This window comes from Polypterus senegalus, chromosome 1, assembly GCF_016835505.1.
Source record: "Polypterus senegalus isolate Bchr_013 chromosome 1, ASM1683550v1, whole genome shotgun sequence".
NCBI classification, from domain to species: domain Eukaryota; kingdom Metazoa; phylum Chordata; class Cladistia; order Polypteriformes; family Polypteridae; genus Polypterus; species Polypterus senegalus.
The window spans coordinates 185,139,659-185,166,206 of NC_053154.1; the positions used below are offsets into that span (position 1 = coordinate 185,139,659).

Genomic DNA, 26,548 nt, shown 5'->3' on the forward strand with positions numbered 1-26,548 from the left:
CTATTTGACATAAAGAGGAACCCTACCACCTTTTCTGTTTTACCTATCCTTCCTGAAAATGTGTATCCCTCTATTTTATACTCATACCCATCTTTTTTTATTTAGTCAGGTTTCTGTTATTTTTTTAATGTTATAATGATGATCCGCTACATACAAAAATAAAATCTCTGTGTGCAAGCTGTGTTTAATGTTATTCATTTTACTTTTTCATTTAAACCTTTAATTAGAATTTATATTACTATGTGTTTTTTACACCATTATTCTTTCATGTACATTTCTAAACCTGGCCTGTTCTAAACTCCCTGATGCCCATACCCGAGTTGAAACAATCCTTGACTAACATTCTCATATGCTACCCCAACATTTTGGTGCTCCTCTAGTTCAAATATCCCCCATCATGGCAAAATAGATCCTATCTGTTCCAAAAGCAGTCCCAAAGCCCCATATACCTATACCTTTCTACCCTACTTTAAGATATGAGCAACGCGTTGAGTCTTCTCATCAGTCTTACCATGACTGGCATGTGGCACAGATAAAACTTCAGAGAAGACTACCTTGTCACTTCTGTTCCTCATCCTGTTACCTAACTATTTGAACTGCAGAACTGACAGACTACCATTACATATGTTATTTGTTCCAACATGAATAATGACAACTGAATTCACCCCAGCTCTAGCCTAGAGCCTATCAACTCTTGCAGAGAGGTCTCCCACCTGTGCAGCCAGAAAGCAACACACTGTGCGAGACTCTCTGTCTCTGGAGCAAGCATTTGCTTCAATCTCCCTAATGAAAGAGTACCCAGCTATCACTACCTCTGTCTTTCTGGAAACTGGTTTTGAGGTGGCTCATACTTTTTCCAAACTACACCTGTGAATGTTTATTGATGCATTCAATATGTATAAGAACAACGCATTTATTTTTGTATTAATAGTTAAAACATAATGTTAAACTTTCACCTGAAAATGTCAGATTACACAAATACTGTAGAAATATTAGTGCATAATGAATTACTTGACTCTCTAAAGGCTTTTCAGGACAGTTTCCTGACAAAGCTAATTCTGTACAATACCTTCCATGTACAGCGAGTTTAGTCACAATCTCTGTCGTTTCTTTTCTTTTTTATTTTCTGTCATGGTATATAAAATTCAAGAAATCAAGCAGATAGATACAGTAGATAGATGTTTTGTTTGTGGGGTCCAAAACAGCCACATTCCTTTTTCCTTATCACTGCATCATATACTGTAACAACAGACAGCTTCTTCACTGCACTTTCACTGGCAAATAGATTTCTGCACTGCAACTCAACTCTGCTTGGCACCATAAAGTAAACTGGGATTTCCACCTGCAGCTATAGTCACTTTACTACTTGAGCAATTCACCACGGTAGTGTTTAGATCTGGCAGTGTCATGCTGACGGTTATGGTCCTGCCTTTGTCCAGTCTGATAGTGGTCACTGGACATCGTATCTTTGATTGCCGATACAACAAATAGTTCTGAGCAGGCATCAACCACAGTATCAACTGTGGCCATCGCTGCTCTTGTGAAAAAGATGGAGGTTAACTGCATTAACTCAGAGAGGGAGAGGGAGAGGTAAGTTCGTTTTACCATGTGAACGTCACTGAGAGAATAAAACTGAATCGCAAATAAAAGTGCTAACTTTTACAAGTAGCCAAAATTTACACCAGGTGTTACAGACTCACATCAAATGTATGTTTTTATTAGATTATAGTAATAATAATAGCAGCTCACTACTCAAAAAACAGAGTACTGGGACTCGAACCGGACACTTTTTGGTTATAAGACAGCACCTCATACCTCTGCACCATCCAGGAATACATACCAGTATTAACTTTCTGTTAATTGACATATGAACACGGGCTTGTAATTCATTGACAGCAACATGTAAATTTATTTATTTTTTTTTACTTTGGTGTTATTCTTGAATAAAAGCGCACATGTTTATTTGATATTTGGACAAAAATCTTCACACATTTTACACTTCACATCATTATTAGTAAAACATGAAAAACGTTTCTGCTTTAGGTATGTGTTCAGCATTTCTTGCATTTCTCACATTTCCTTTCATCCTACACTTACCCAGATCTTTGTAGACACTGAAAACAGATGATATGCATATATTCCAAATATCAATATACTGTTTATTTATCCTGTACTACTTTAGGCACCTCACACACAGAAAAGGAGCCTTGGCTTGAGCTGGGAGAACTTTTTGCCCAAGTTGTGCTCCGTCAATTGGGGAATGGGACATCTGGTTGCTTGCTGCTTGTGCTGATTGACATATTTACAAAACAAAATATGTGCAAAGGAATTTAAGGTTGGCTGGGATCATGAGTTTTTCTGTAGGCTTCAGGGATTCTAGTGTTAACAAGGGCTTAGCCATCAATTTAGCATTTGTGTTCACCAGAGACATTGGTCTGTAGTTTGCACCTTCCACAATTGTGAACTTGTTTTCATCTCTGCTGATAAAGTTAACTTGCAGTTCTTAAAGTTTTAACACAGCTGACTGATATCACAGTGTACAACTAGAAAAAGAAAACTGTGGGAATGCATCAGAGATAGAACTTAAGAGTTTTATTTTTTCAATTTTGATTCTTAGGCATGTATGTCCATGCTTAATGGGGGAAGCAAGATTTTTGATACTTCTGTATTATACGCAATACTTTTATTGGAATTCCTTCTTCAGCTGACATGGCTGTCTTTCATGTGTAGTAAAGAGTACCTTGAAGTGAGCATGTTGATGCTATAAAAGGTCTTTTGTTATTTGCAAGTTCTTCGTGTGCAGTTTTATATTTAAGTGCAGTGTAATGTACTATAGTGTGCAATTACTGTGACTTCTAACTTTCTGTGCAATTTTCCGACCTTAAAGCCTGATCTGTTCCTTTTCCCTCTAAACTCCTACTATTGCTACAAAACAACAGAATATCATCTTAGACAGTTCATCATCTTGGGATTGTACAGGTATATATGGACACAAAGCAAGTGGGACATTTTCTTATCCAAAAATGTTTTTTTTATTGAAATGAATACAGCTAAAAATATTAAATATCAATTTAATTTTCTTTTAACCCCTTATGCACTAATAAGTTTTTGGCTTTATTGTGCCTAAATTGCAAACACAAAGATAAACTGTTGTTACTCCACTTATGTAATAAAGGAGATGCAACTGGTAGAAGAGCAGCAAGTACAACACTTCAATTTTTTTTAAAAGAAAGTATTTATATGATCAACAATTTGTGTTTACCCCAATATCAACTAAATAAAACACAAAAAAATGTGGTGTTTTAGGTATTTCTTTCCAAAAAATGGGATTTTACAGTATGCAACCAAGACATTTTGTGATGCACAACCCAATCAATGAAATCAATTTTCTTTTGAGCTCCAATCTGTCAGCTATCATTGTACCAAGTTTTGAAGTGAAATATTGTAGATTCCAGTGTAGCTACAAACAAATCAATTAAATTAGACTCAAATAAGCTTGCCCAAAAATGACAAAAACATTTTCAATTGCTCTGGCACAAGAGGAAAAAATACTTCCAGAAATGTTGCAAAGTCTGGAAGTTCTAAACAGATCAGATGTCATGAAGATCTTGGCATAGTTAAAGACTTGCTTTTACAGAGAAGAAAGGGATTGCAACAATGTTAGAAACTCTCATTTTAATATCCAACTGCATTATATACCTGTGACTCCTTTTAATTTCATCAGCCTGTTTGATCACTATGAAACCTTTAATATTTGTAAGCTTAGGATCCAGTACCACTTTAGATTAGGTGTTCCAAAATTTTAAAAAAAATCATTAAACTTGTCATACTTGAGAAATGATTATTTGTTTCCCAGGATTCAAATAAGTTTAACTTGATTCCATAAAACTGTTTGAAAGAATTATTCAATAAAATAAGCAATACATTATATCTTAATACAAATATTTTACTTACAGTGATCAATGATGGAGCATCTGATAAAACTGCTCTCCAGGATGATGTGGGTAGTGAAGAAGACTTCTATGAAGATTTTCGTAGTTCCAATCTTTATTTTGGTCACCCTGGAGGTGGAGGGGAACAGCTGGCCATAAATGAGGTAGTTTACCTTATTTGTTTCTTATTTTCTTGCACTTTAATGTAGAATGTATTTACTTGTGAGCAAATGTTAAGTAGGAGACATTTTTCTAAACATTTGAAAATAATTTCTCTAAAATGGCTGCTACTTATGAATATATCAGAGACCTGTTTCAAATCACCTGCTCTGCTTTGCTACCAAAATCCCCTTCCATTTTTCTCTGAACACAGTTGGTAAAAGGAAAAAGTAGAAAAAAGACTCTTTGCTTCTCATACCTAAGACACTAAAAATTAGACTTATTATTCCACTTGCAATTAAATGAAAATCCATAATTACATTTGAAATAATATAATTCCCACAGAATCCAGTTTGTAGGTTGTTTGGGGGCAAAATCTATCCCAATAACAATAGGTGAAAGGCAGGAGACAACCTTGGATGGAGTCTGAATCCATCAAAGAGCTCACTCTTACTCATACTCACCCTGTTTTAATCTAGAATAACCAGTTAAACCAATATGAACATCTTTGAAATGTGAAAGTAAAACAAGTATAACCAGGCTGCTCAAATCCAATATGTGGCACTGTATCACCCTGTAGCTACTCAACAGAAATATAGCTCAAAAACCATATCTCTGCTGGTATTTTGCTATATTCATGCAGCCAGCCATTTTCTGAATGAAATTATTTCAAATTATGATTGCATCCAAAGCAGAATTTGTAAGTAATACTGGAAATAGTTCTAGATAGGACACCAGTCTATTTATTGCAGGACCGACTTTAATGCAGCTATTCAGTAATACAGGACTGACTAATTTTGCATGCCTTTTTCTCCAAAATATCAATGGTAAATACTGTTCATTGGATTTGAAACAACAACCAAACATAAAAAACACAATTTATCCATAGTGAAACCCTGTGACTTTTTTGGCATTATATGCAGAATGTTTACAGCAGTCGTGTACTCTGTTGAAGTGGTATTGGAGTAAACATTGCAATGTTGCCATGAAAAGATTATCATATGCAGGCTAAATGTTAGGGCACCAGCCAGGTCATTCTGTTTAATACTAACAGAAATACACATGTGCAGCAGCAAAATGAAAGCAACAAAAAAGGATCTGATTAGCCTTGCTTAGTTGCGGAATTTTGTAGCTCTGGATTTGGGTGATCTGTCTTATTGTTTGACTGGTGAAGATCTGATGCATAGTTCTCTAGTTGCCTGTATTTATAGTGCCAGAGCCAAAAGGGATCGAGTCTTCTTGGGACAGAGGTTAAAGCTACATATCTTCATTCAGCAGCCCTTCAATGCTACTGGGGAAAGAGACAATAATGTTAGCATCAGCCCCCCCGTCACCCTGAGGTGGAATTGTTTACTTTGCCAGAACCATGAAGGTGGTTCCCAGGTGTACACGCATGACAATATCAATTCAAAAGAGCAGCCATGCTTAGTTCACCATTAAGAAATTAACGTTACATTTATTTCTGTTTTAAGTCAATTTCAATTAGTCATTTTATTAGTTACACTGGTCAGCTTTAAGTGTGAAACAGAAAACTTGTTTTTGTACTGGTAGATGTTCCAAAGTCCTTCTTGATGTAACTTATGTTGGTAATATGTGTCATCATTGATACAAGCCACTGACATTTAAACTTTTTTTTTTTATTGAATGGTTATTTCATTTTAATTTGTAGTGTAAAACCAACAATATTGGTATTGAATTCAACTGTTTCTTCAGTGACTATTTGTGCTTTTTATTAATCATTTGTAGCATTTTTTTCTTTGTATTTTGCCCTTTAAGAAAACAGGAAAATATGCACAGCAATGTGTGTTAGCATATGATGTCACAGTAGCCATTTTTTTCATTCAGATTTTCTGCTTCTGTGCCTTTTGTTCATTCTTATTTTTCAACTGCCATATCTCTTAGTCTTGTGCTTACTGTTCTATTACAAACTATGGAAGTAGTCAGTATTGCCTGGGTATTTTTGAATAATGAGTTAAGGTAAAAAAACAAATACTTATGCAATTTTTAAATGTTGAACCTTTTATGATTGCTAGCTGAAATGCAGCAGTTCCATTTGTCATCTATTTTAACTCTCTAACAACTATCAATCTCTCTGCTCTCGGTAGTTGAGAATATGTTTTTTGTGTCTGTACTGTATGACTGCATTCTATCACTGCAATAACTCCTTGCTGGTGTTATGTCTGTTAGGCAGGCAAGATTTAGAGTAACCAGGAGAAGGATGTGAAAGCAGAAACAGGCTGAAACAGGGAGATCAAAGAAAACTGTGCAGCAAGGCCAGAAACTAAGAGCTAGATACTAATTAAGGCATGGCATCAGAAGTTTGACACTAAAACAAAAAAAAAAAAGCACAGATTTTTAAGCAAACTGTAGATTTGGTCATTTTTATCTACAACTTAGATTTTGTATATCTATTGCTTTCACAATACCCATGTCACAACCGCTGAGGAGATGCCCATAACAATCGTCACATTTCCTAACAACATCTGCTCAGCAGTACAGGGAATATGTTCAATTGCCTGTAAAAGAATTATTCCTAAAATCTTGTTTGGTAACATGAATGCCACTTCTTTGTATTTCCTGGTTTATTGTGGTTTCAGAATAGATGTTTAATCCCACATTAATAAACTGGATTGGGGCTGTGGTTGTTTAGGGGTTACAGAATTTGATGCAAGCACTCTGTATTATTACAAGAAACAGCACCAGTGATGATATTCCATAATATTATAAAGCTGATTCATTCAATGATGATTTAAAATTCTAAGCGTGACAACACTGTATTTGGCATCAAAGCCTAAAATTATTACTGCCTTATTGGCTTGAACAATTGTATACCCTCAGGAAACTGTAAAGCTTAACTAATGTCATCCTTAATTATTCTGTTTCTACCATATTCTGAAGAGCAGCTTTGCATATGCTAAAAAATCAAATTTTGATTCTGTTTCATTGTGGCTTTTATCTGTCACACTTAGTAATGATATTCAGTGTACATCAACATTGGCAGTTTATCTCAATCACTTTAAAAGTTGTATGTAATATTGTCAATGTCAAGTCACAGAATACTTTGGCTTGAATCAAGTATGGAATAAGTGTAAGATTTTAAAGTGGTTTTCTTTACACTATTTTTTGACTTAGATGAAACAGAATGAAATGTGATTCTTTAGCACATTCAAAGTAGCTCTTCAGAAGACCCACTATTATGGTACTTTAAAACCCTACAATCCATTCTGGTGCACAACAATAAAACATGTACAAGTTATAAAAAAATGATGATCCAGTGCTGTGTCACCAATCAGTCTGACTCATTATGTGGACAGGAATCTGGTTTGATTAAAGTAGCAATGGCACAGCAGTATACTGAGAAAAGAAATTGAACAGAAATACGTTTATAACATTTGGTAGTCATTACAAACATATTTATTTCTTGAAACAGCTTAATTAGCCGCTGTAACAAGACATGATTAAAGCGTGATTATTATAATTATATAATATATAATTATAATTTAAAGACTTACATGTTAAAACATTACAGTTGTAATTAGAGCAAGCCTTTCAGCTCAAAAAGTTAACCAATCCTATTCACCTAGATTCATGACATCAAGTAAAGATTTCAAGGTCCCTAACCTCTTACTCTCTTACACACTGCTCACTGAGATGTAGCTCACCATATAAATAAAAAAGACCTGTATTATATCTTGTTTTATATAGCTCCTGACTCCCCCTCCCTGTCAGTTTTGCCCATCTTTCCTAAATATTGTGTTCTCAATTTTGTTACACTTATCCCCATCTATTATTTAGCCAGGTTCCTTTTATTCCAATAACATCATAGTACATGCAGCCACTTATAAATCCAACTCACTTATTTTATTCTTAGTACAATACGATACAATACAATTTATTTTTGCATTGCCCAAAATCACACAAGAAGTGCTGCAATGTGTTTTAACAAGCCTTGCCTCTTGACAACCCCCCAGCCTTGAATCTCTAAAAAGACAAAGAAACACTCCCAAAAAAAAAAACCCTTGTAGGAAAAAAATGGAAGAAACCTTGGGAAAGGCAGTTCAAAAGAGACCCCTTTCGAGGTAGGTTGGGCGTGCAGTGGGTGTCAAAAAGAAGGGGATCAATACAATACAATACACAAAACAGAACAAATCCTCAATACAGTATAAAAATAAAAGTTTTACAAGTATGGAGCAGAATTTTACAAGTACAGAGCAGAATTTAACAGTAGATGATATCACATACAGTATTATGATTTGGATTTGTTTAGAGTCCTAGAGACCTTAACCATCAAGCTGCCTTCCCCATTTGGCCATTCCACAGCTGAAACAGAGCTGGGCCAGCCAATCCGATGAAAGGATCTCTGTACCCCATGATTTCTGAGATCCTCAAACAGGGATGACTTTACCTTAGGCAAGCAATACAACTTAGCAGGTGGGCCGTGGCACCAAGTGCTACATTTGAGTACCGATTAGAGAAACAGAATAGGTGAGGGTTAGTAACAAATTATAATTATCATCTTATTTATGTTTTAGTGCTAATGACAAACAACTCTTAGCATTAAGCAACTCATATTTATGTATTGTTTTGGCTTTTTACAGAGATCTAGAACTTTCAAAGTTATCATATACAGTGCATCCGGAAAGTATTCACAGCGCATCACTTTTTCCACATTTTGTTATATTACAGCCTTATTCCAAAATGGATTAAATTCATTTTTTCCTCAGAATTCTACACGCAACACCCCATAATGACAATGTGAAAAATGTTTACTTAAGATTTTTGCTAATTTATTAAAAATAAAAAAAAATGACAAAGCACATGTACATAAGTATTCACAGTCTTTGCTATGAAGCTCAAAATTGAGCTTAGGTGCATCCTGTTTCCCCTGATCATCCTTGAGATGTTTCTGCAGCTTAATTGGAGTCCATGTGTGGTAAATTCAATTGATTTGACATGATTTGGAAAAGCACACACCTCTCTATATAAGATCCCACAGTTGACAGTTCATGTCAGAGCACAAACCAAGCATGAAGTCAAAGGAATTGTCTGTAGACCTCCGAGACAGGATTGTCTCGAGGCACAAATCTGGGGAAGGTTACAGAAAACTTTCTGCTGCTTTGAAGGTCCCAATGAGCACAGTGGCCTCTATCATCCGTAATTGAAAGAAGTTCAAAACCACCAGGATTCTTCCTAGAGCTGGCAGGCCATCTGACCAAGAACCCAATGGTCACTCTGTCAGAGCTCCAGAGGTCCTCTGTGGAGAGAGGACAACTTTCCAAAAGGACAACCATCTCTGCAGCAATCCACCAATCAGGCCTGTATGGTAGAATGGCCAGACGGAGGCCACTCTTTAGTAAAAGGCACATGGCAGCCCGCCTGGAGTTTGCCAAAATGCACCCGAAGGACTCTCAGACCATGAGAAACAAAATTCTCTGTTCTGATGAGACAAAGATTGAACTCTTTGGTGTGAATGCCAGGCGTCACATTTGGAGGAAACCAGGCACCGCTCATCACCAGGCCAATACAATCCCTACAGTGAAGCATGGTGGTGGCAACATCATGCTTTGGGTATGTTTTTCAGCAGCAGGAACTAGGAGACTAGTCAGGATAAAGGGAAGGACGACTGCAGCAATGTACAGAGACATCCTAGATGAAAACCTGCTCCAGAGTGCTCTTGACCTCAGACTGGGGCGACGGTTCATCTTTCAGCAGGACAATGACCCTAAGCACACAGCCAAGATATCAAAGGAGTGGCTTCAGGACAACTCTGTGAATGTCCTTGAGTGGCCCAGCCAGAGCCCAGACTTGAATCCAGTTGAACATCTCTGGAGAGATCTTAAAATGGCTGTGCATCGACGCTTCCCATCCAACCTGATGGAGCTTGAGAGGTGTTGCAAAGAGGAATGGGTGAAACTGGCCAAGGATAGGTGTGCCAAGCTTGTGGCATCATATTCAAAAAGACTTGAGGCTGTAATCATTGCCAAAGGTGCATCGACAAAGTATTGAGCAAAGGCTGTGAATACTTTCGTACATGTGATTTCTCAGTTTTTATATTTTTAATAAATTTGCAAAAACCTCAAGTAAACTTTTTTCACGTTGTCATTATAGCATGTTGTGTGTAGAATTCTGAGGGAAAAAATGAATTTAATCCATTTTGGAATAAGGCAGTAACATAACAAAATGTGGAGAAAGTGATGCGCTATGAATACTTTCCGGATGCACTGTACATTGGGATAAATACTCTGAGTGGTGCATTGCAAGAAACAACGCTAAAGCAGCTATGGTATTTGGAATAGTTTGGCCATTCTGTAGACCATTATATTGTTACAAGTTAATTACAATCAGATGCCTTAAACTAATAAACAATATGCGGTTAATTTCATTTATTTGATAAAGCTGCATCAGGGATGAGGATCTAAAAAAGAAATGGGAATCACACTGGAACAAAAGCGTTGCTTTGATGCTGGGTGCCGCCAGTTTGCAAAACTGAGTGAAGAACATGCATACGGCAAACATTTAGCTGGCATGAAAATGTGCGTGGCTTTACGCCAAGTTTAGGTTTTATACATTGTAATGTGAGTGTGGAAACGAGCTTACGCAACATTTTTGTGTTCCCATGTTTAATAACATGCTTTAACTCCTATCATCATGAAAATAATATCAAGTATACATCTCAGTATTTTAATTATTCAGAGAGTTGTAATATCATGAATGTAATGTATTCGTTGTCCTGTCGCAAGAAGAGAAATCCCGTTTAAAAAGCACATAGTGATTCATACACATAGAGCACATAGAAGAACATATACAAAACAAAGCATTGAATGTGCTACTTTAGTTACGATGGTATTTGAAAAACTAGTAAATCAAACGATTTAAAGATGAAGTTTGTGACATTCTACTTTAATGACAAAATAAACTACATAATTAAAGTGGAAATTTCAAGATTAAAGTTGACATTTTGAGCATTTTTTCTACTGTGAGCCTCTTATTTATTCTTTTCTCTGTACTCTAATTAGCTTTCATATGACACTCAGATGGTGGGCTACTACTCGCCTTTTCACAGTGACTTTGATATCTGAAAACTTCTTTTTTATTTCAGGCACTGTGCGACTCTGTGAACTTGAGCTTTTGAGTTTCTCTGACACTCTATGTCACTCAATCAACTTCCTTTTGTTGTTTATACCACTGTTAAAACCAACAAATAGTACGTTTTTCCTTGCCTCCACTTGGTATTCGCTGAAATTCTTCTATTTTTCCCCTATGCTTTTGCCATTGCCTTTTCACAGAACACTGAGCTAAATGGCTATTTATATTGATATGCATATTCAAAGAGGTGTAATTCTGGGATGAGTTTGGGGAGTGGCGGCAGGCCCGTACACACGCGTTACTTTTCACACTGACTGGGATTTATGTAGTGGAAGAACTTGGAAGTTGGCAAACGCACAGATTTATGTATCTGGATTTTTTGTGTGTATGCACATTTCCGCTTTTATCCATACACCATGTTTTAGTGTGAATTATACGCATGCCGTTATGCATGAGGCCCCAGGTGTGTGTAGCATGTACAGTGTCAATAGTGTGAGAGCTTGCACTCAGAGTTTGCGTCTTAAAGGGCACTGTGTGGGCTGCATGTCTTTAATTTGCATAAAATGCTATTTCTTTTCTGTGGAGAGCTATGATATAAAGTAAGTGATAATTAAAAAATTATCTATATCATTTTAAGAAAAAATACATATATATTTGAAAGATACTTCCAATGTAAAAATAGTCTGGGTGTGTTCTTCACTTCATTTCCTGTCACCCTCTATGGCAATCTTTTACTTTTTGAATGTGATTCAAGGTGCACTGCCTCAGTGCTACAATTGCTACTTCCCGCTGAGAGTGCTTAGAGTATGACCTAATCTGATATCTTTTCCCCACATGATATTTTTAAACTTTTTTTTTATATATTGTGACGCGTGAGTCACTTTCTTGCACCCCAAAAAATGAGGCTGAGTCACAGTACTTTATCAGGACCAGCTTTTTTCAGCTTAAAACAGGAACAGCACGGTTATTTATTGTAGTGGGATCTACCACTCTCCTATATGTAGACACAGCAGTCAAGCTGTTCAGGTCAGTGGCCAATTTATACTCTTCCCCGCATTAATAATATTCCTTGCATCACCCATTGTCGACAGGTGCTTATGGCGTGACTGCAATTGGCTCAGATTTGCTTCCACTGTATTGCTGAAGCACTGCATTTGCCCCAGGAAACGGACAAGCAATCTTCCACGGACGTGGCAATTGCGCTTCAGGATGCACTTCAATATGTCGTCTAGTTGGGGGTATTCCAAAAGAGTTCAGAAACCTCACAATATGTATATACATTTTTAATCCATGTGACTTACATAATAAACATTGACATGAAAAGCATTAACTGAAGAAAAATTACATTCTGGCAAAAACAGACATGAACATGCATTTTTTAAATTTATTTATTAAAAGGTGTTTCACTTAAGACCACAATATCCTGTGGCAGCAGAGGAAAATGACAAAATCTGTATATATAAGATGCTAAGGTCTGTTCAACTCTCATGTGATTACTTGCAAACTAGAACTAGAACTTTGATCTTGGTCTTGATCGAAAGTCTATGACCTGATACATCTTATAAATTCAAAAACTATGATGTACGGGCAACCTTGGCTCATTGACCTAGGTTTTCTGTGTTTATTATGACAAAATGATCATAAAATGAAGTTAAATGGCATAAAGAAAAGAAGACCAGCGACATCTGCTGAGTTTCATGCAAACTGTGGATGCCGATGATGTGACAAAGAACATATTAGGAAGAAGAAGAAGAGCATTGCTATCTGCTTAGCATCAATCATAGGATACACAATGCAAGAATGGCAAAGATGGAAGAATCCATGCAAGCAGAGATCTGTGTGTTTCACTATTAGAAAAAAAAAATGTAAAAAAGGGCTTGGCTATGTTAGAATACTTAATATTACAACCCTCAAATAACATATGAAAATCAAACTCTTACAAGGGTGTAACAAAACACTCTAGGACATCCATTTTTATTTGTTAAGATTAAACAATCCATAGGTCATCTTTAGCTAAACTTGTGAGCTTCAAGTCTATATAAAATGAAAAATGCATATTTTTATGTAGCAGCTATTTACTTATTAGACCTGGATTCCGGAGGAGTTGTATTGGAGGTGAAATGATTTGACTGACTTGATGTTTGTCTCTGTGAAAAATTAAATTACTTAGAAAGAAGTGGATTAAAATGCCTGCCCCTATCCTTTAAATGTGGGATGTTATATTTCTCATCTCCACTGTACTCCCTTCTCTCTTATTTCCACAAATTAAGTAAATAAATAAAAACAGACATGCTTTTGGTTCATGTAAGTAATATTAACTTATTGGCTTTTATTTTGCAGTGTATAGCAATACTGTCACCTCTGTGATAAACGGATCCTCTAATCCATAGCTCTGCAGTGAGTTTTTAAGATGTATTATGCTGCATTCACCTACATACTCCCCCCACCAAGTGCCTTTGTGCTGCAAAGGCCTGCCTTGCTTTGCTGGTATCCAGGATACAGGGTCCAATGCTAGGGTCTGATTGGCTGATAAGAATAGTAGGGAAACAGCAAGCAGAGCAAGTGCAGCTAATCCACTGCTTCTTCCATTTTAAATTAAGTGAAAACAGATATGTTTCATATATTGATATGCATAGACATATAATCTATTCAGTTCATTGGATGTTTTCATGGATACGGATAATAAATCTGGCCGAAGACTGAATAGAAAGAGATGCAACAATAGCTACTACTGCATTTGCCAGCGCTAGCAAAGAAACTGCAGCCTGTCTTCTTTTTTAATTCAAGACCCTTCCCCCTCCTTTAAGGAGAGACAGAAGCATTTTGAGGCCTGTGCTTGTGTTTTCTTAAAAGAAAAAGAGAACCTTTTAAAACTAAAAAACTATCAAAGGATATGGCTCGGAGTTCTGAAAAGACAAGACAAAGGTGGAGCTTGTTGAACACTTTCTTACGGTGTAACCTGAACCCGGAAACTCAGAAAGTAGTGGTTTTTGTTATTATGATGCTGCTGGTTATTATTAATGTGGTGCTAATGTTTCTACTGGCTTTCCATTGAGAGCCCAATGTTGTGCTAGAAGAAGGCATCTACATTTATCAATGAATGAGCAAATATGGAAGTAGATAAAGTGGATAGCATGACATAGGTATATGCCTCTCACAATGAGAGGTCAGCTGCCATCCAGGCCTTCATAATTGAACAATAAGTTTAAATTACTTTAAGAGTTTCTAGATCCTTGACATTGAGGAAGATGGTATGCTGCTAGATCATTAGACTTTCTAGAAAAGAGTGAAAATTTAAACATTTTGCTTACTTTCACACCCTTTCTTACTGGATGGTGAAAATGTGTCATAGAAAAGAATTTTCTTCTAAACTTTTTCTAATGTCGTTCAGAAAATAGCTGGGTGAGTAAGAAAATTCTACATTTTTGAATATATAGTGTTTTTTTAAAAGATACGGTTTATGTGTTTTTAACAAATTGAGGGTTCATTTTATGTTTGAAAGGTAAGGTAAAAAAAAAGTATGTGTGTGTGCTGATACGTTAAGAAGAGCCAAACAGATTTTTGATTTTTAACAAATACTGTATTTTGGCTAAAAGACAATTAAATAAATATTTATTATAAAAGATGATAATTTGTTAGTGGCAAGAAAAGTTCTGTTTTTTCATTTGCTGTCTGACCAAAGTTTCAGTAAAGGTAGCAATATTTTTAGAGCTATTGTCTAAAGGATATTGTAAAGATATTTTTCCTTTTTGATTATAAAGACCGGTCTTTAAAAGATATCAAATGGTCAATAACACGAAATTCTTGATGGCAAAATTTGCTGAATTTAACACACTTTCCTGTCTGACTTAGCTATACTGTAGGCCTACTTGCTTCTTGCTGCTTCTCTTTTTCAGGTCCTCCACACATCTGCACTGTGTGTTGTAGTCAATCCTGATAGGTGTGTAGCTGATTTTATCAAAGAATCAAACCTCAAACCCTTGATTTGCTCTTCCAACACACAGTTTTTTTGTCTTGATGGTTTCTGATGCTATGAAAAAGTGTTATGTATTTCAGAATAATTCAGCGTCACAACCTGCACAAAAAACATTTACTAAAGTCTTTGGGTAGCTGTGTGTCTTTATTAATCACCTTCCTTTATCCAATCAAAAAACTTTCATATAGCTTTCATAAGGAGCTTAAAACTATGGATTATCAATGTTTGAAAGAGACAAACATGGACTGCATGTACTAATAAGTTAAAAATGTAAATATAAACATTATTGTAAAGATTTAAATATCATTATACTAAGTAATGAGCAACAACCGTTTTGGCTTTAAGGTCAAAACAGAAAATTCATGATTAATGATTAAAGATACATATTTCAGTTTTTTTATTACAAAATGTTTAACCTCATATGTCTTTATATTGGTGGAAACACCTAATGATGTTTAGGTGCCAACATGTGCTCCTTATGAGGATAATGGAGTAGATTCATCTGATAACATCCATCCATCCATTATCCAACCTGCTATATCCTAACTATTGTACAGGGTCACGGGGGTCTTCTGGAGCCAATCCCAGTCAACACCGGTCACAAGGCAGGAAACAAACCCCGGGCAGGGAACCATCCCACTGCAGGTTGCACACACACACCAGGGACAATTTAGAATTGCCAATGCACCTAACCTGCATGTCTTTGGACTGTGGGAGGAAACTGGCGCACCTGGAGGAAACCCACGCAGACACGGGGAGAACATGCAAACTCCATGCAGGGAGGACCCGGGAAATTAACCTGGGTCTCTTAACTGCGAGGCAGCAGCGCTACCACTGCACCACCATGCTGCCCCTGATAACATCAGTATTTGAATTTTAAGCAATATTTGTGAATCTTTAATCACCGGTGAAGATATGCTGTGAATGTTAAGAGTATATTTACTTGCACCTGCCATTCCTCACCTGTCATTCTGGCTACTAAGAGCTGTTGCAGTGCAAATTTTTAGGTCTAGATTTTATTGTCACAATGTATCCCTGATTGAATACTAGCAATGTATGCAGTGTTTTTTTTAATTCTCTTCTTTACTTAGTCAATTCACTGTGGTCAGTCGCATCACTGTTTCATTTAGTTAATGTCTATGTAACCTATATCACTATTTGAGTTTTTTGCACCTTCCATGTAGATGCTTTCTAAAAAGTGCTGTCTTTCAGTCCTCAATCTACAACCCTGTGCGCCTTATTCAGTTATTTTTAAATTGCTGTAACTTTTTTCCCCAACTGTTCTTCTTTGATTTTCAAATTTTGTTGAATAATTATCTATTTGTTCTGAATTGTTTTCCATCCATCCATCCATTATCTAACCTGCTATATCCTAACACAGGGTCACGGGTGTCTGCTGGAGCCAATCCCAGCCAACACAGGGCGCAAGACAGGAAACAAACCCCGGGCAGGGTGCCAGCCCACCGCAGGGCACACACACACACATTGGTTGGGGGCACAGTCACAGTTTTGGTGGAGAAAATGGCGCCTCTGTTAGGCTATGCCTTTGCGTTTGTCTTGCCCCGCACATTGAGGCTGTGGGATATTTTTGTGTTTTTTGTTTATTTTGTGACACTAGTCATATGTGGTTTTCCAGCCGCGTTAGTGTACAATTGCATTTCATTGATCAACTTTAGATCAGCAATGGAAAATTTCTCTCAGCATTACAATTATACCTTTTTTTCCTCCGCCGTTTGTGAATACTACATTTCTCAGTGGCTTTTCCTCTCTGTTGGTTAACAGTACCCGAGTCAACCTGCGGTCCCGTCAGAGGAAAAATGGAAAAAGGGCAGGTGTGCATGCAAGGTTTCGGCGTCTATGGCGCTGTGTCTCTGATGTGGATCATCCATCTTTATCTAAGGATTATCTGAGAAGGCCGACATGCTTGAGACCTGTTCTGCCGGGATTACCTGACATGTTCTTCCCGCTCCCCGTCCGAGACGCCGAGTTCGCCGAGGGAGTAATCCCGGACTTCTCTGTGCTATCCCTCGTATTCCAGAAAATGCTAATTTGACGGCTGCTGTTTCTATGACTCTACCAGCTAAGGTAGCACTGATTAATGCACGCTCTATCACAAACAAGTCATTTATTTTGAATGACTTTTTTACTAGTAATAAATTAGATTTCATGTTCCTGACAGAGACTTAGCAGCGTGATTCTGATTTTACTAATCTGATAGAATTGTGTCCCGAGGACTGCTCTTTCATTAGCACACCGCAGCATACCAGCCGTGGAGGTGGGATCGCCATGGTTTTTAAGAAGTTATTTTTATGTCATTCTGTTCTTACCATTTCATATAAGACTTTTGAACTTCAGATTGTTAAAGTTGGGTGTGTAACCCCAATATATTGTATTTTAATTTATCGTCCACCTGGTCCCATTACTGTAGTCCTTTTCTTACTGATTTTCAAGATTTTGTATGCACCATTATTAAGCTGGATAGAATAATAATGCTTGGTGACTTTAACATCCATGTGGATGACATTTTATGCAGTGCGGCTTCTGAATTTCTGTGTATCACCGACTCTTTTAATTTTGTACAACATGTTGTTGGCCCTACCCATAGTGGGGGACATACATTGGATTTGTTTTTTTCTTATGGAGTTGGCTTGAATGATGTTACAATTTGTAATGTAACCTTTAGTGATCATAAGTGTGTTTTGTTGACTTGTCTTCAAATTTAGAGCTGTCACCCTGTGTTAACTCTAGGCGTACTCGTTTTATTAATTAATCAGTGATCAATCAGTTTGTTGATTTATTTGTGGCATCTGATGCCGGCAGTAACATTGATAATGTTGAGTTAGCAGTTCAATGTTTTTATGACCATTGTACTGATATTTTGGATAAGATCGCTCCTCTTAAGATCAGGCAGCGTTCTGTTACCCATTCAGTTCCTTGGATGAATGACTCCATTCGTAATCTTAGGCGTTCCTGCCGAATAGCGGAGCGCCTATGGAAGTCTACTAATCTGGAAGTTCATCATTCATACTTAAACAATTTACTTGCTTCTTTTAATTCTTTGGTTAGGGATGCTAGAACATCTTATTTTTCTAATCTTATTCAGACTCACAAGCGTAATCCCAAAGTGCTATTTGATACTATTCACAATATTATTTCTCCATCTCAATCTGTTACTCAGGTTTTTTCTGATAGTGATTGTAATAATTTTCTTAGATTTTTTATTGACAAGGTTAATGTTGTTCGGGCTAATATTGTTTCAGCTGTCTTACCTAGTGCTCTCATTCACTCATTTTCTGAGTCTTTTGTGTTCTCAGAAGTTTCACTTTCGGATCTTTCTGACTTGCTCAGGAAGATGAAACATTCATCATGTCCTACTGACCTGTTGCCAACATCATTAATGTTAAAATCTTTGAGTTTTATAGGTCCGTGCCTTTTGAATATCATAAACTGCTCCTTGAGATCAGGTGTAGTCCCATCATATTTTAAACATGCTGTAATTCAACCGTTGTTGAAAAAATCTAATTCTGATCCCTCTATTTTAAGTAATTACAGGCCAATTTCAAAACTGCCTTTTATTGCCAAAGTTTTGGAAAAGGTGGTTGAACAGCAACTTTGTGCCTTCTTAGAAAAGCAGGGGTTCTTTGATTCTTTTCAATCTGGTTTTCAGAGGCGACATTCTACAGAAACAGCTCTTCTAAAAGTTTTTAATGATCTTTTAATTGCTGCTGATGCAGGCAGGTGCTCTGTGCTTGTACTGTTAGATCTTACCGCAGCTTTTGATACGGTGGACCATCAGATCTTAATTAATAGATTAGAGCTGTTAGGTGTCTCTAGCTCTGCTTTGGACTGGTTCTCCTCTTGTCAAATAGGAGTTTCTCAGTCGGTGTGGCTGGCTTTTCATCTGACTCTGCTCCTTTAACATGTGGAGTGCCACAGGGATCAGTTCTTGGACCTATACTCTTCTCTTTATATATTCTTCCCCTATCACAGATTCTTTCAAGGACATCTCGTATCATCTATATGCAGATGATATACAGCTTTATTTTTCATTTAAGCCTAACCTGTGAAGGGTGCTTTATAAATAAACTACTACTACACACACACACTAGGGACAATTTAGGATCGCCAATGCACCTAACCTGCATGTCTTTGGGCTGTGGGAGGAAACCCACTCAGACACTGGGAGAACATGCAAACTCCAGGCAGGGAGGATCTGGGAAGCAAACCCGGGTCTCCTAACTGTGAGGCAGCAGCACTACCTACTGCGCCACCCCTCATAATTGTTTTGTGCTTTGTAATTACATTGTGAGAGAATACTCTGTAAAAGACACTCCATTAGACAAAGATTAATTCATTTATTGATTATGTGCTCTCCTGCACATTACAAGTGGATGATATTCCATGAGCATCACTATAAAATTCTGTTTAATGAGATAAATAAAATTAAAATGTGTAGCATCCTTCTCAGTGTAAAGGTTCAGACAACTGAAATGTTCAGTCTCATTTGGTTGAACTCTCCTTTGGAATTTGCTGAGTTATAGGAGTCTCTTTTCTCTTTTGCTGTGTAACAATAAACAGCCTTTTTGGCGTTTAAAGTTTAATACTGTAGTTTAGGCAGTTATAATCAAGACAGAAGGAATCAGATCTTAGGTCAGAATAAAGACATGCATTTTTAGAATAAAGACATGACTCCTGCCATTTGCCTAAAGCTGCTAAAGTACACTTAAGCCCTTGTGACCTTAAATCAAATAAATCATGACCGACAAAGAATGGATGATAGAAAGTTTTTTGTTTGTGAGTGGTAGCACTATGAATGTAGGTGTTTAATTTAATGTTTTACTCTGCAAGAACATGAAGGTATAAATGAAGACAGGGTGATAAAAATGACAGAACAGTCAGCATTTAAACAACATGGTTTAAACAATATCTGAAAATGAGTTGCTGTCATGCACTCCAACATAATTCACATTTTTTAATCTGGTTATTTGGTGGTAAATCCATCCATCCATCCATTTTCTAACCCGCTGAATCCGAATACAGGGTCACGGGGGTCTGCTGGAGCCAATCCCAGCCAGCACAGGGCACAAGGCAGGATCCAATCCTGGGCAGGGCGCCAACCCACCGCAGGACACACACAAACACACCCACGGGCCAATTTAGAATCACCAATCAACCTAGCCTGCATGTCTTTGGACTGTGGGAGGAAACCCACGCAGACACGGGGAGAACATGCAAACTCCACGCAGGGAGGACCCGGGAAGCGAACCCGGGTCTCCTAACTGCGAGGCAGCAGTGCCACCACTGCACCACCGTGCCGCCCTTGGTGATAAATCTTTATACAAAATGCTTTGTTCAAATCTCAGCTCAATCTCAATATGTTTGGGTGTGGCATAGTATTGGTACACGTGTGAAATTCTTCTGCAAGAATCCAGACCAGAGCTGATCATCCTGACACCCTTATATCATGACCCAAATAAAAAAAGCTTGTTATGAGAAGTAAAATTTGAAAAAATGACTGGAAGGATGAGGGAGCAAAAGGAGAGTTACAAGGCCAGCTGGGCTTATAAAAGCAGGATAAAAGGACCACAACAAACACCCAAGGCTAAATTCTAGTTCAAAACAACAAAGGCCAGACTATTTAACTAATATTAGAGATCACTTCTGTAATAATTCACAAATTAATTAGTTATTTTCCTCCAAAACCTGGATGCTACGAATAGTGTACTACCATGTTTTATATCAGTAGTACTGCGGAATCAGACTCTGTGTAATTAAGTTTCATTACCGGCAATTGTGCATGATAGCAGTAAAGAATATGGTAATGTCCATGGAGAAAAATCACCAAATGGCAGCACTCATACTGATTTAAGATAGTAACATGGAAATAATGAATAGTATTAAAAATGTATGTAACATTATAAATCAAGCAATTAAAGTAACACAGAAAAACATTAAAGGATCACAGCATCTTTTCCCAGTGCAACTTTTAAAGCACCTTATATATTTGATTGTGGTGTAGCGGGTCCACAGCTCATTGTGCAAAGGCCATTCGTTTTAAATAAATGATCGCGGCTTAGTGAGGGGACGTTGGGCCATAGTGAGCCGCGGGGCGATCCGTAGGGTGTGGGCGTTTCTCACCTAGTGCACAGGTGAGGAACTGCCCACATTCATGATTGTCCCGCGGCTAATGCTGCAGCTGCTGTGGCCCTCGTCATTTTAAAAAGAAGCGAGTCGGTTTTAAAGGGGGGTGAAAAAAAACGATCGGAGAGAAAGGAAAGAGAGGACAGAGGTTACCGGGAGCAGGAGAGGAAGCAGACGGTGCGTGAGTGTGGTGAGCGCGATCGAGCGCTCGTGGACAGCTGCATGGAAGCTGGGTGTTAGGCCGACACCCACGTGTTGGTGTTGATGTCGCTCCCGCTGAGCGATCAGGTAGCGGAGTGACCAGGGAAGGCGACTGGCGCGAGAGGCCATTGAAAGGCAGCGGAAGTCGGGAGGCTTGGTGGTGGAATCCCCAACGTGAGCGACCTGGCCGTTGTGGGAAACCAAGTTCTCCGGGACTGGGATGAGTGCCATACCGAAGCCAGGGATCGGGAGGTCTCCAGTCTCGTGCGTGTGTTTCAGGAAGGCAGCTGCAGAGAGCGTCTTGCCTGCTGCGATGCCCAAACGGGATTAGCAGGTGAGACGCTAACAAAAGAACACCGGATTTGTTTGTTGTTGTTTTTAAAGACTGCTTCCACAAGAAGATTTTAACCTCTCGTTTTTAAAGGATTGTTTTTTCCAATGGTTTTAACCTCCACGTGTTCTTTTTATGGATTATTTATTTAATGAATCTTGGAGTACTGCACTATTTATGAACACTGTTTTTGTTTTGTTGACTGCTTTTAATAAAAGCACTATTGCACCTTTTGTATACCACCCCTTGCTCAATTGTTTATTTGCCTCCATTGACTAGCTCACTCGGCAACATTATCGACGGTGTTGGGTTCATGTGCTTCCAACAGCAAAGGGAGTGTGGAGCCAGAACCCACATCGTCACATTTGGTGGCAGCGGTGGGATTCGAACCCACGCCTCCTGAGAGACTGGAAGCACTGACAGCAAGCAGCATTGTAATAACTTTCAGATTACCACTTAAAAAGTTCAAAAGCATTAGGGAAAAGCCAAGCAAAACGACACCTTTTATTGGCTAACTAAAAAGATTACAATATGCAAGCTTTCGAGGCAACTCAGGCCCCTTCTTCAGGCAAGATGTAATCAGCATGTAGAAAAGCATTAGGGAAAGCCATAGATGGATAGAACTTATTACTTTTAACAGAAGCTCTTTAAATAAAAAAAATACATTCTTTTAATTCTCTCCCTTGCTACTACCATGTTTCCCTGAAAGTAAGACCTAGCAGTAATTTCTGATGTACCGCTAATATAAGCCCTCCCCCGAAAATAACACCTACCACTAATTCGCCATTTTTGCATCTGTCCTGACAGCTGCTTTATTTAGCCTAGAAGCTTCCCTGGTTATAAGGTAAGGCACTGGTACCTTGAGATAAGAGTGCCCCAACGTACAAGTTTTTTGAGATATGAGCCGTCACTATGTCGATTTTTTGTCATGGGTTACGAGCCAAAATGTGAAATACGAGCCATCAATTTAATGACACTTGCCTAACGCTTGACTTTATTGAAAAGAAACTGATCATGCAGCGGCTTGACTTTATTGAAAAGAAAGTGATAATGCAGCGGCGCTATTTAATGACACTTGCCTAAAGTTTTACTTTATTGAAAAGAAAATGATCGTACAGCGGCGCTATTTAATGACACTTGCCTAATGCTTGACTTTATTGAAAAGAAACTGGTCGTGCAGTGGCGCTATTTAATGACTCTTGCCTAACGCTTGATTTATTGAAAAGAAACGGATCATGCAGCGGCGCTATTTAATGACACTTGCCTAACTCATTTCAGAAACATTCTAAAGAAGAGGACTAAACAAAGCTCATTGGACAGGCTTCTATTGAAACGCCCTGTGAATGAAAGTGACAAAAGCGTGGCAAAAAAGAAAAAAATTTGTGAAAAAGAAAATTAAGTTAAGCAAAATTGAAGTGAAAGAAAAAAAATTACAATACGCTAATCGGCTTTGCCAATATCTGTTTATTTCTTTAGATTCTCTTTCATATATAAGGTTTAATTTTGTTCGTTTACTAGGGATTGAGAATGGCAGGAGACGGGGTTAAAACTTGGGGCACTACCTCAGAGTAAGTTATTCTGTGCTTGTCTGCTGTGACGGGGGAGGTGTGTGCTCTGGGAGCTCCGTCCAGTGTGGCACTATTACAGATTCTTTTGGGTACCCCCTCGTACAGTAGTTTGTAGAACATGAATACCGTACATGTTGATTTGATTGTTGAATAGGCGTTAACGTACCAGTAGTTTGTACCGTATAATTGTTGAACAGGAATAAAAGTACTTTACTTTTTTGAATTTCAATAAAAATAAGACCTACCTGAAAATAAGCCCTAGTGCGTTTTTTGGACCTAAAATTAATATAAGAAATTGTCTTATTTTTGGGGAAACACGGTAGCTTCAGGAAGTCCAGAGTGTGTCCCATAACTGACAGAACACTGTCAATTAACTTGTTGCTTTGGTGGGCCTCTCCTGAAGTGGTGTTACTAGCCTAGCACATCACAGCATAGAAAATTGCACTGGCCTTCACACAGTAGTAGAAGATGTGAAGAAGCTCATTACATCACACTGAAGGAATGCAGTTTCCTAAGAAAAAACAGCCTGCTTTGCCTGTTCTTATATCATTCCTCAGACCAGTTCAACTTGTCATTGATGTGGACCTCCAAGTACTTCTTGGAGTGCATCACATCTACATCATTTCCCTGAAAGCGACTGGACATAGAGGTTCTTTGGTGAGTTGAAAGTCAATAACCACCATCTGAATGGTCTGTGCTGATTACTTATATTCTTACTAATGTTATATGTCTAATATTGTATGACTGCTAGAGATGATGGATGGATGGATGCTAGAGATACATTTATGAAAAGAAAAAATCATTTCCTGCAGACTTCCGCTTCCTGGGAGTCCACATCATGGAAGACCTGTCCTGGGGTGTGAACACAGCTGAGCTGGCGTAGAAGGCTCAGCAGAGACTTTATTTCCTGAGAGTCCTCAGGAAAAATAACATCCCCCAAAAACTGCTGGTGTCCTTCTATTGCTGCTCTATTGAGAGTATCCTGTGCTACTGCCTCTGCATGTCGTTTTCCAGCTGTACAACAGTGCAGAGGAAAACACTTCAGCGGATTGTAAAGACTGACCAGTAGATCATCGGCTGTTCTTTACCCTCTCTGGATGAACTGCACGGCTCTTGCTGCCTCAGGAAAGCAGAAAATATCTTAAAAGACTCCTCACACCCCACTCATGACGTGTTACAACTGTTGACATCAGGCAAAAGATATAGGAGCATCAAAACAAAGACTAATAGACTGAAAAACAGTTTCTACCCAGTTGCTATTAGGGCACTGAATGCCAGCTAATCACCTCCAATGCAGCAGTGCAATAGATGACATCTTGTGCAATAGTGTTCATGTGCAATTAAGGTCTTATGTGGAATGTTTCAGTTCTATCTGATTTTTTCTTATCCTTTGTTATCCTTTTGTATTTATATTTTGACACCACAGGGATTGCACCTAATTTTGTTGTATCTGTTACAATGACAATAAGGAGATTCTGATTCTGATTTCAGAGAAGCCTAAAGGTTTTCCTCCTTATCCTAGTTGTTAGTCCAGGCCCAAACATGCCTTTAGACTATGTTTAAAGTTTAAAACTGACTTTCTTCTGTTATTCAGCTGTTTATGAAGTACTAAATCCAGTGAGAATTTTTATGTTAAAAATGTTTATGGAGACATGGACTTGTGGACGTGTGAATTATTTGTGCAGCATAATGCCTTACTTCTACAATAGATCTCATGTAGCCTGAAAGTGTGCAGTGGAATATTTCTGAATGTAATTTCCAGTTTAATCAGTCACATATTGACTGCTGTTTTGCAGTTTAATGTAGAATCTCATGGCAAACATTCCTGTAAAATAAGTAGATGCATTATAATACATTATTATAATACAGGGATTTGGAAATTGTAAAGGGATGAAATCAAACAAATCACTAGGCCCAGATAATATTTATCCTCGTGTTCTTAAGGAGGCTAGTGAGTACATATATAAACCCTTGACACATATTTTTAGGAAGTCACTGAGCACTGGAGAGATTCCGAAGGACTGGAAAATGGCAAATATCATCCCATTATATAAAAAGGGTGACAGGGCAGATCCAAGCAACTATAGGCCAGTAAGCTTAACATGCATCACAGGAAAATTAATGGAAGGAATTTTTAAGGATAAGATTGAGCAACACATGGCAAGGACAGGAGTTATTCTGAACAGTCAGCATGGGTTCAGAAGAGGGAGGTAACGTTTTACTAACATGTTGGAATTCTATGAGGTTGCAACAAAAGCATACTATCAAAGTGGAGCTTATGATATAATTTATCTGGACTTTCAGAAAGCATTTGATAAGGTGCCACATGAGAGGTTAGGCATCAAGTTAAAAGAAGTGGGAGTTCAGGGTGATGTTTTTAGATGGGTGCAGAATTGGTTCAGACACAGGAAGCAGAGGGTGATGGTGCGAGGAACCTCATTAGAACTGGCCAGGGGTCAGTGCTAGGGCCGCTGCTATTTTTAATATATATAAATGATTTAGATAGGAATATAAGTAACAAGCTGGTTAAGTTTGCAGATGATACCAAGATAGGTGGATTAGCAGATAATTTGGAATCCGTTATATCATTACAGAAGGACTTGGATAAAATACAGGCTTGGGCAGATTTGTGGCAGATGAAATTTAATGTCAGTAAATGTAAAGTATAACACATAGGAAGTAAAAATATTAGGTTTGAATACACAATGGGTAGTCTGAAAATCGAGAGGTCACCGTACGAGAAGGATTTAGGAGTCAGTGAACTCTAAGCTATCAACTTCCCAACAGTGTTCAGAAGCCAATAAGAAGGCTAACATAATGTTAGGTTATATAGCACGATGTGTGGAGTACAAGTCCAAGGAGGTTATGCTCAACCTTTATAATGCACTGGTGAGGCCTCATCTTGAGTACTGTGTGCAGTTTTGGTCTCCAGGCTACAAAAATGACATAGCAGCACTAGAAAAGGTACAGAGAAAAGCGCCTAGGCTGATTCCAGGACTACAGGGGTTGAATTATGAGGAAAGATTAAAATAGCTGAGCCTTTACAGTTTAAGCAAAAGAAGATTAGGAGGTGACATGATTGAAGTGTTTAAAATTATGAAGGTAATTAGTACAGTGGATCGAAACTTGTATTTTAAAATGAGTTAATCAAGAA

General features: G+C 37.9%; 1 protein-coding gene across 2 annotated transcripts in view; it reads left to right on the forward strand.

Annotated features, from left to right (window-relative positions):
- The window catches only part of LOC120536033 (rho guanine nucleotide exchange factor 4-like), a 402,069-nt gene that overhangs the window by 216,188 nt on the left and 159,333 nt on the right, over window positions 1–26,548 (forward strand). For both annotated transcript variants that reach the window (XR_005635003.1, XM_039764347.1), the window contains exon 3: window positions 3,957–4,096. Coding sequence is in view for 1 of the 2 variants with exons in the window: in XM_039764347.1 (XP_039620281.1) it covers window positions 3,957–4,096 (140 nt within the window). In the remaining variant the exon portion in view is untranslated. The remainder of the gene's footprint in view (window positions 1–3,956; window positions 4,097–26,548) is intronic.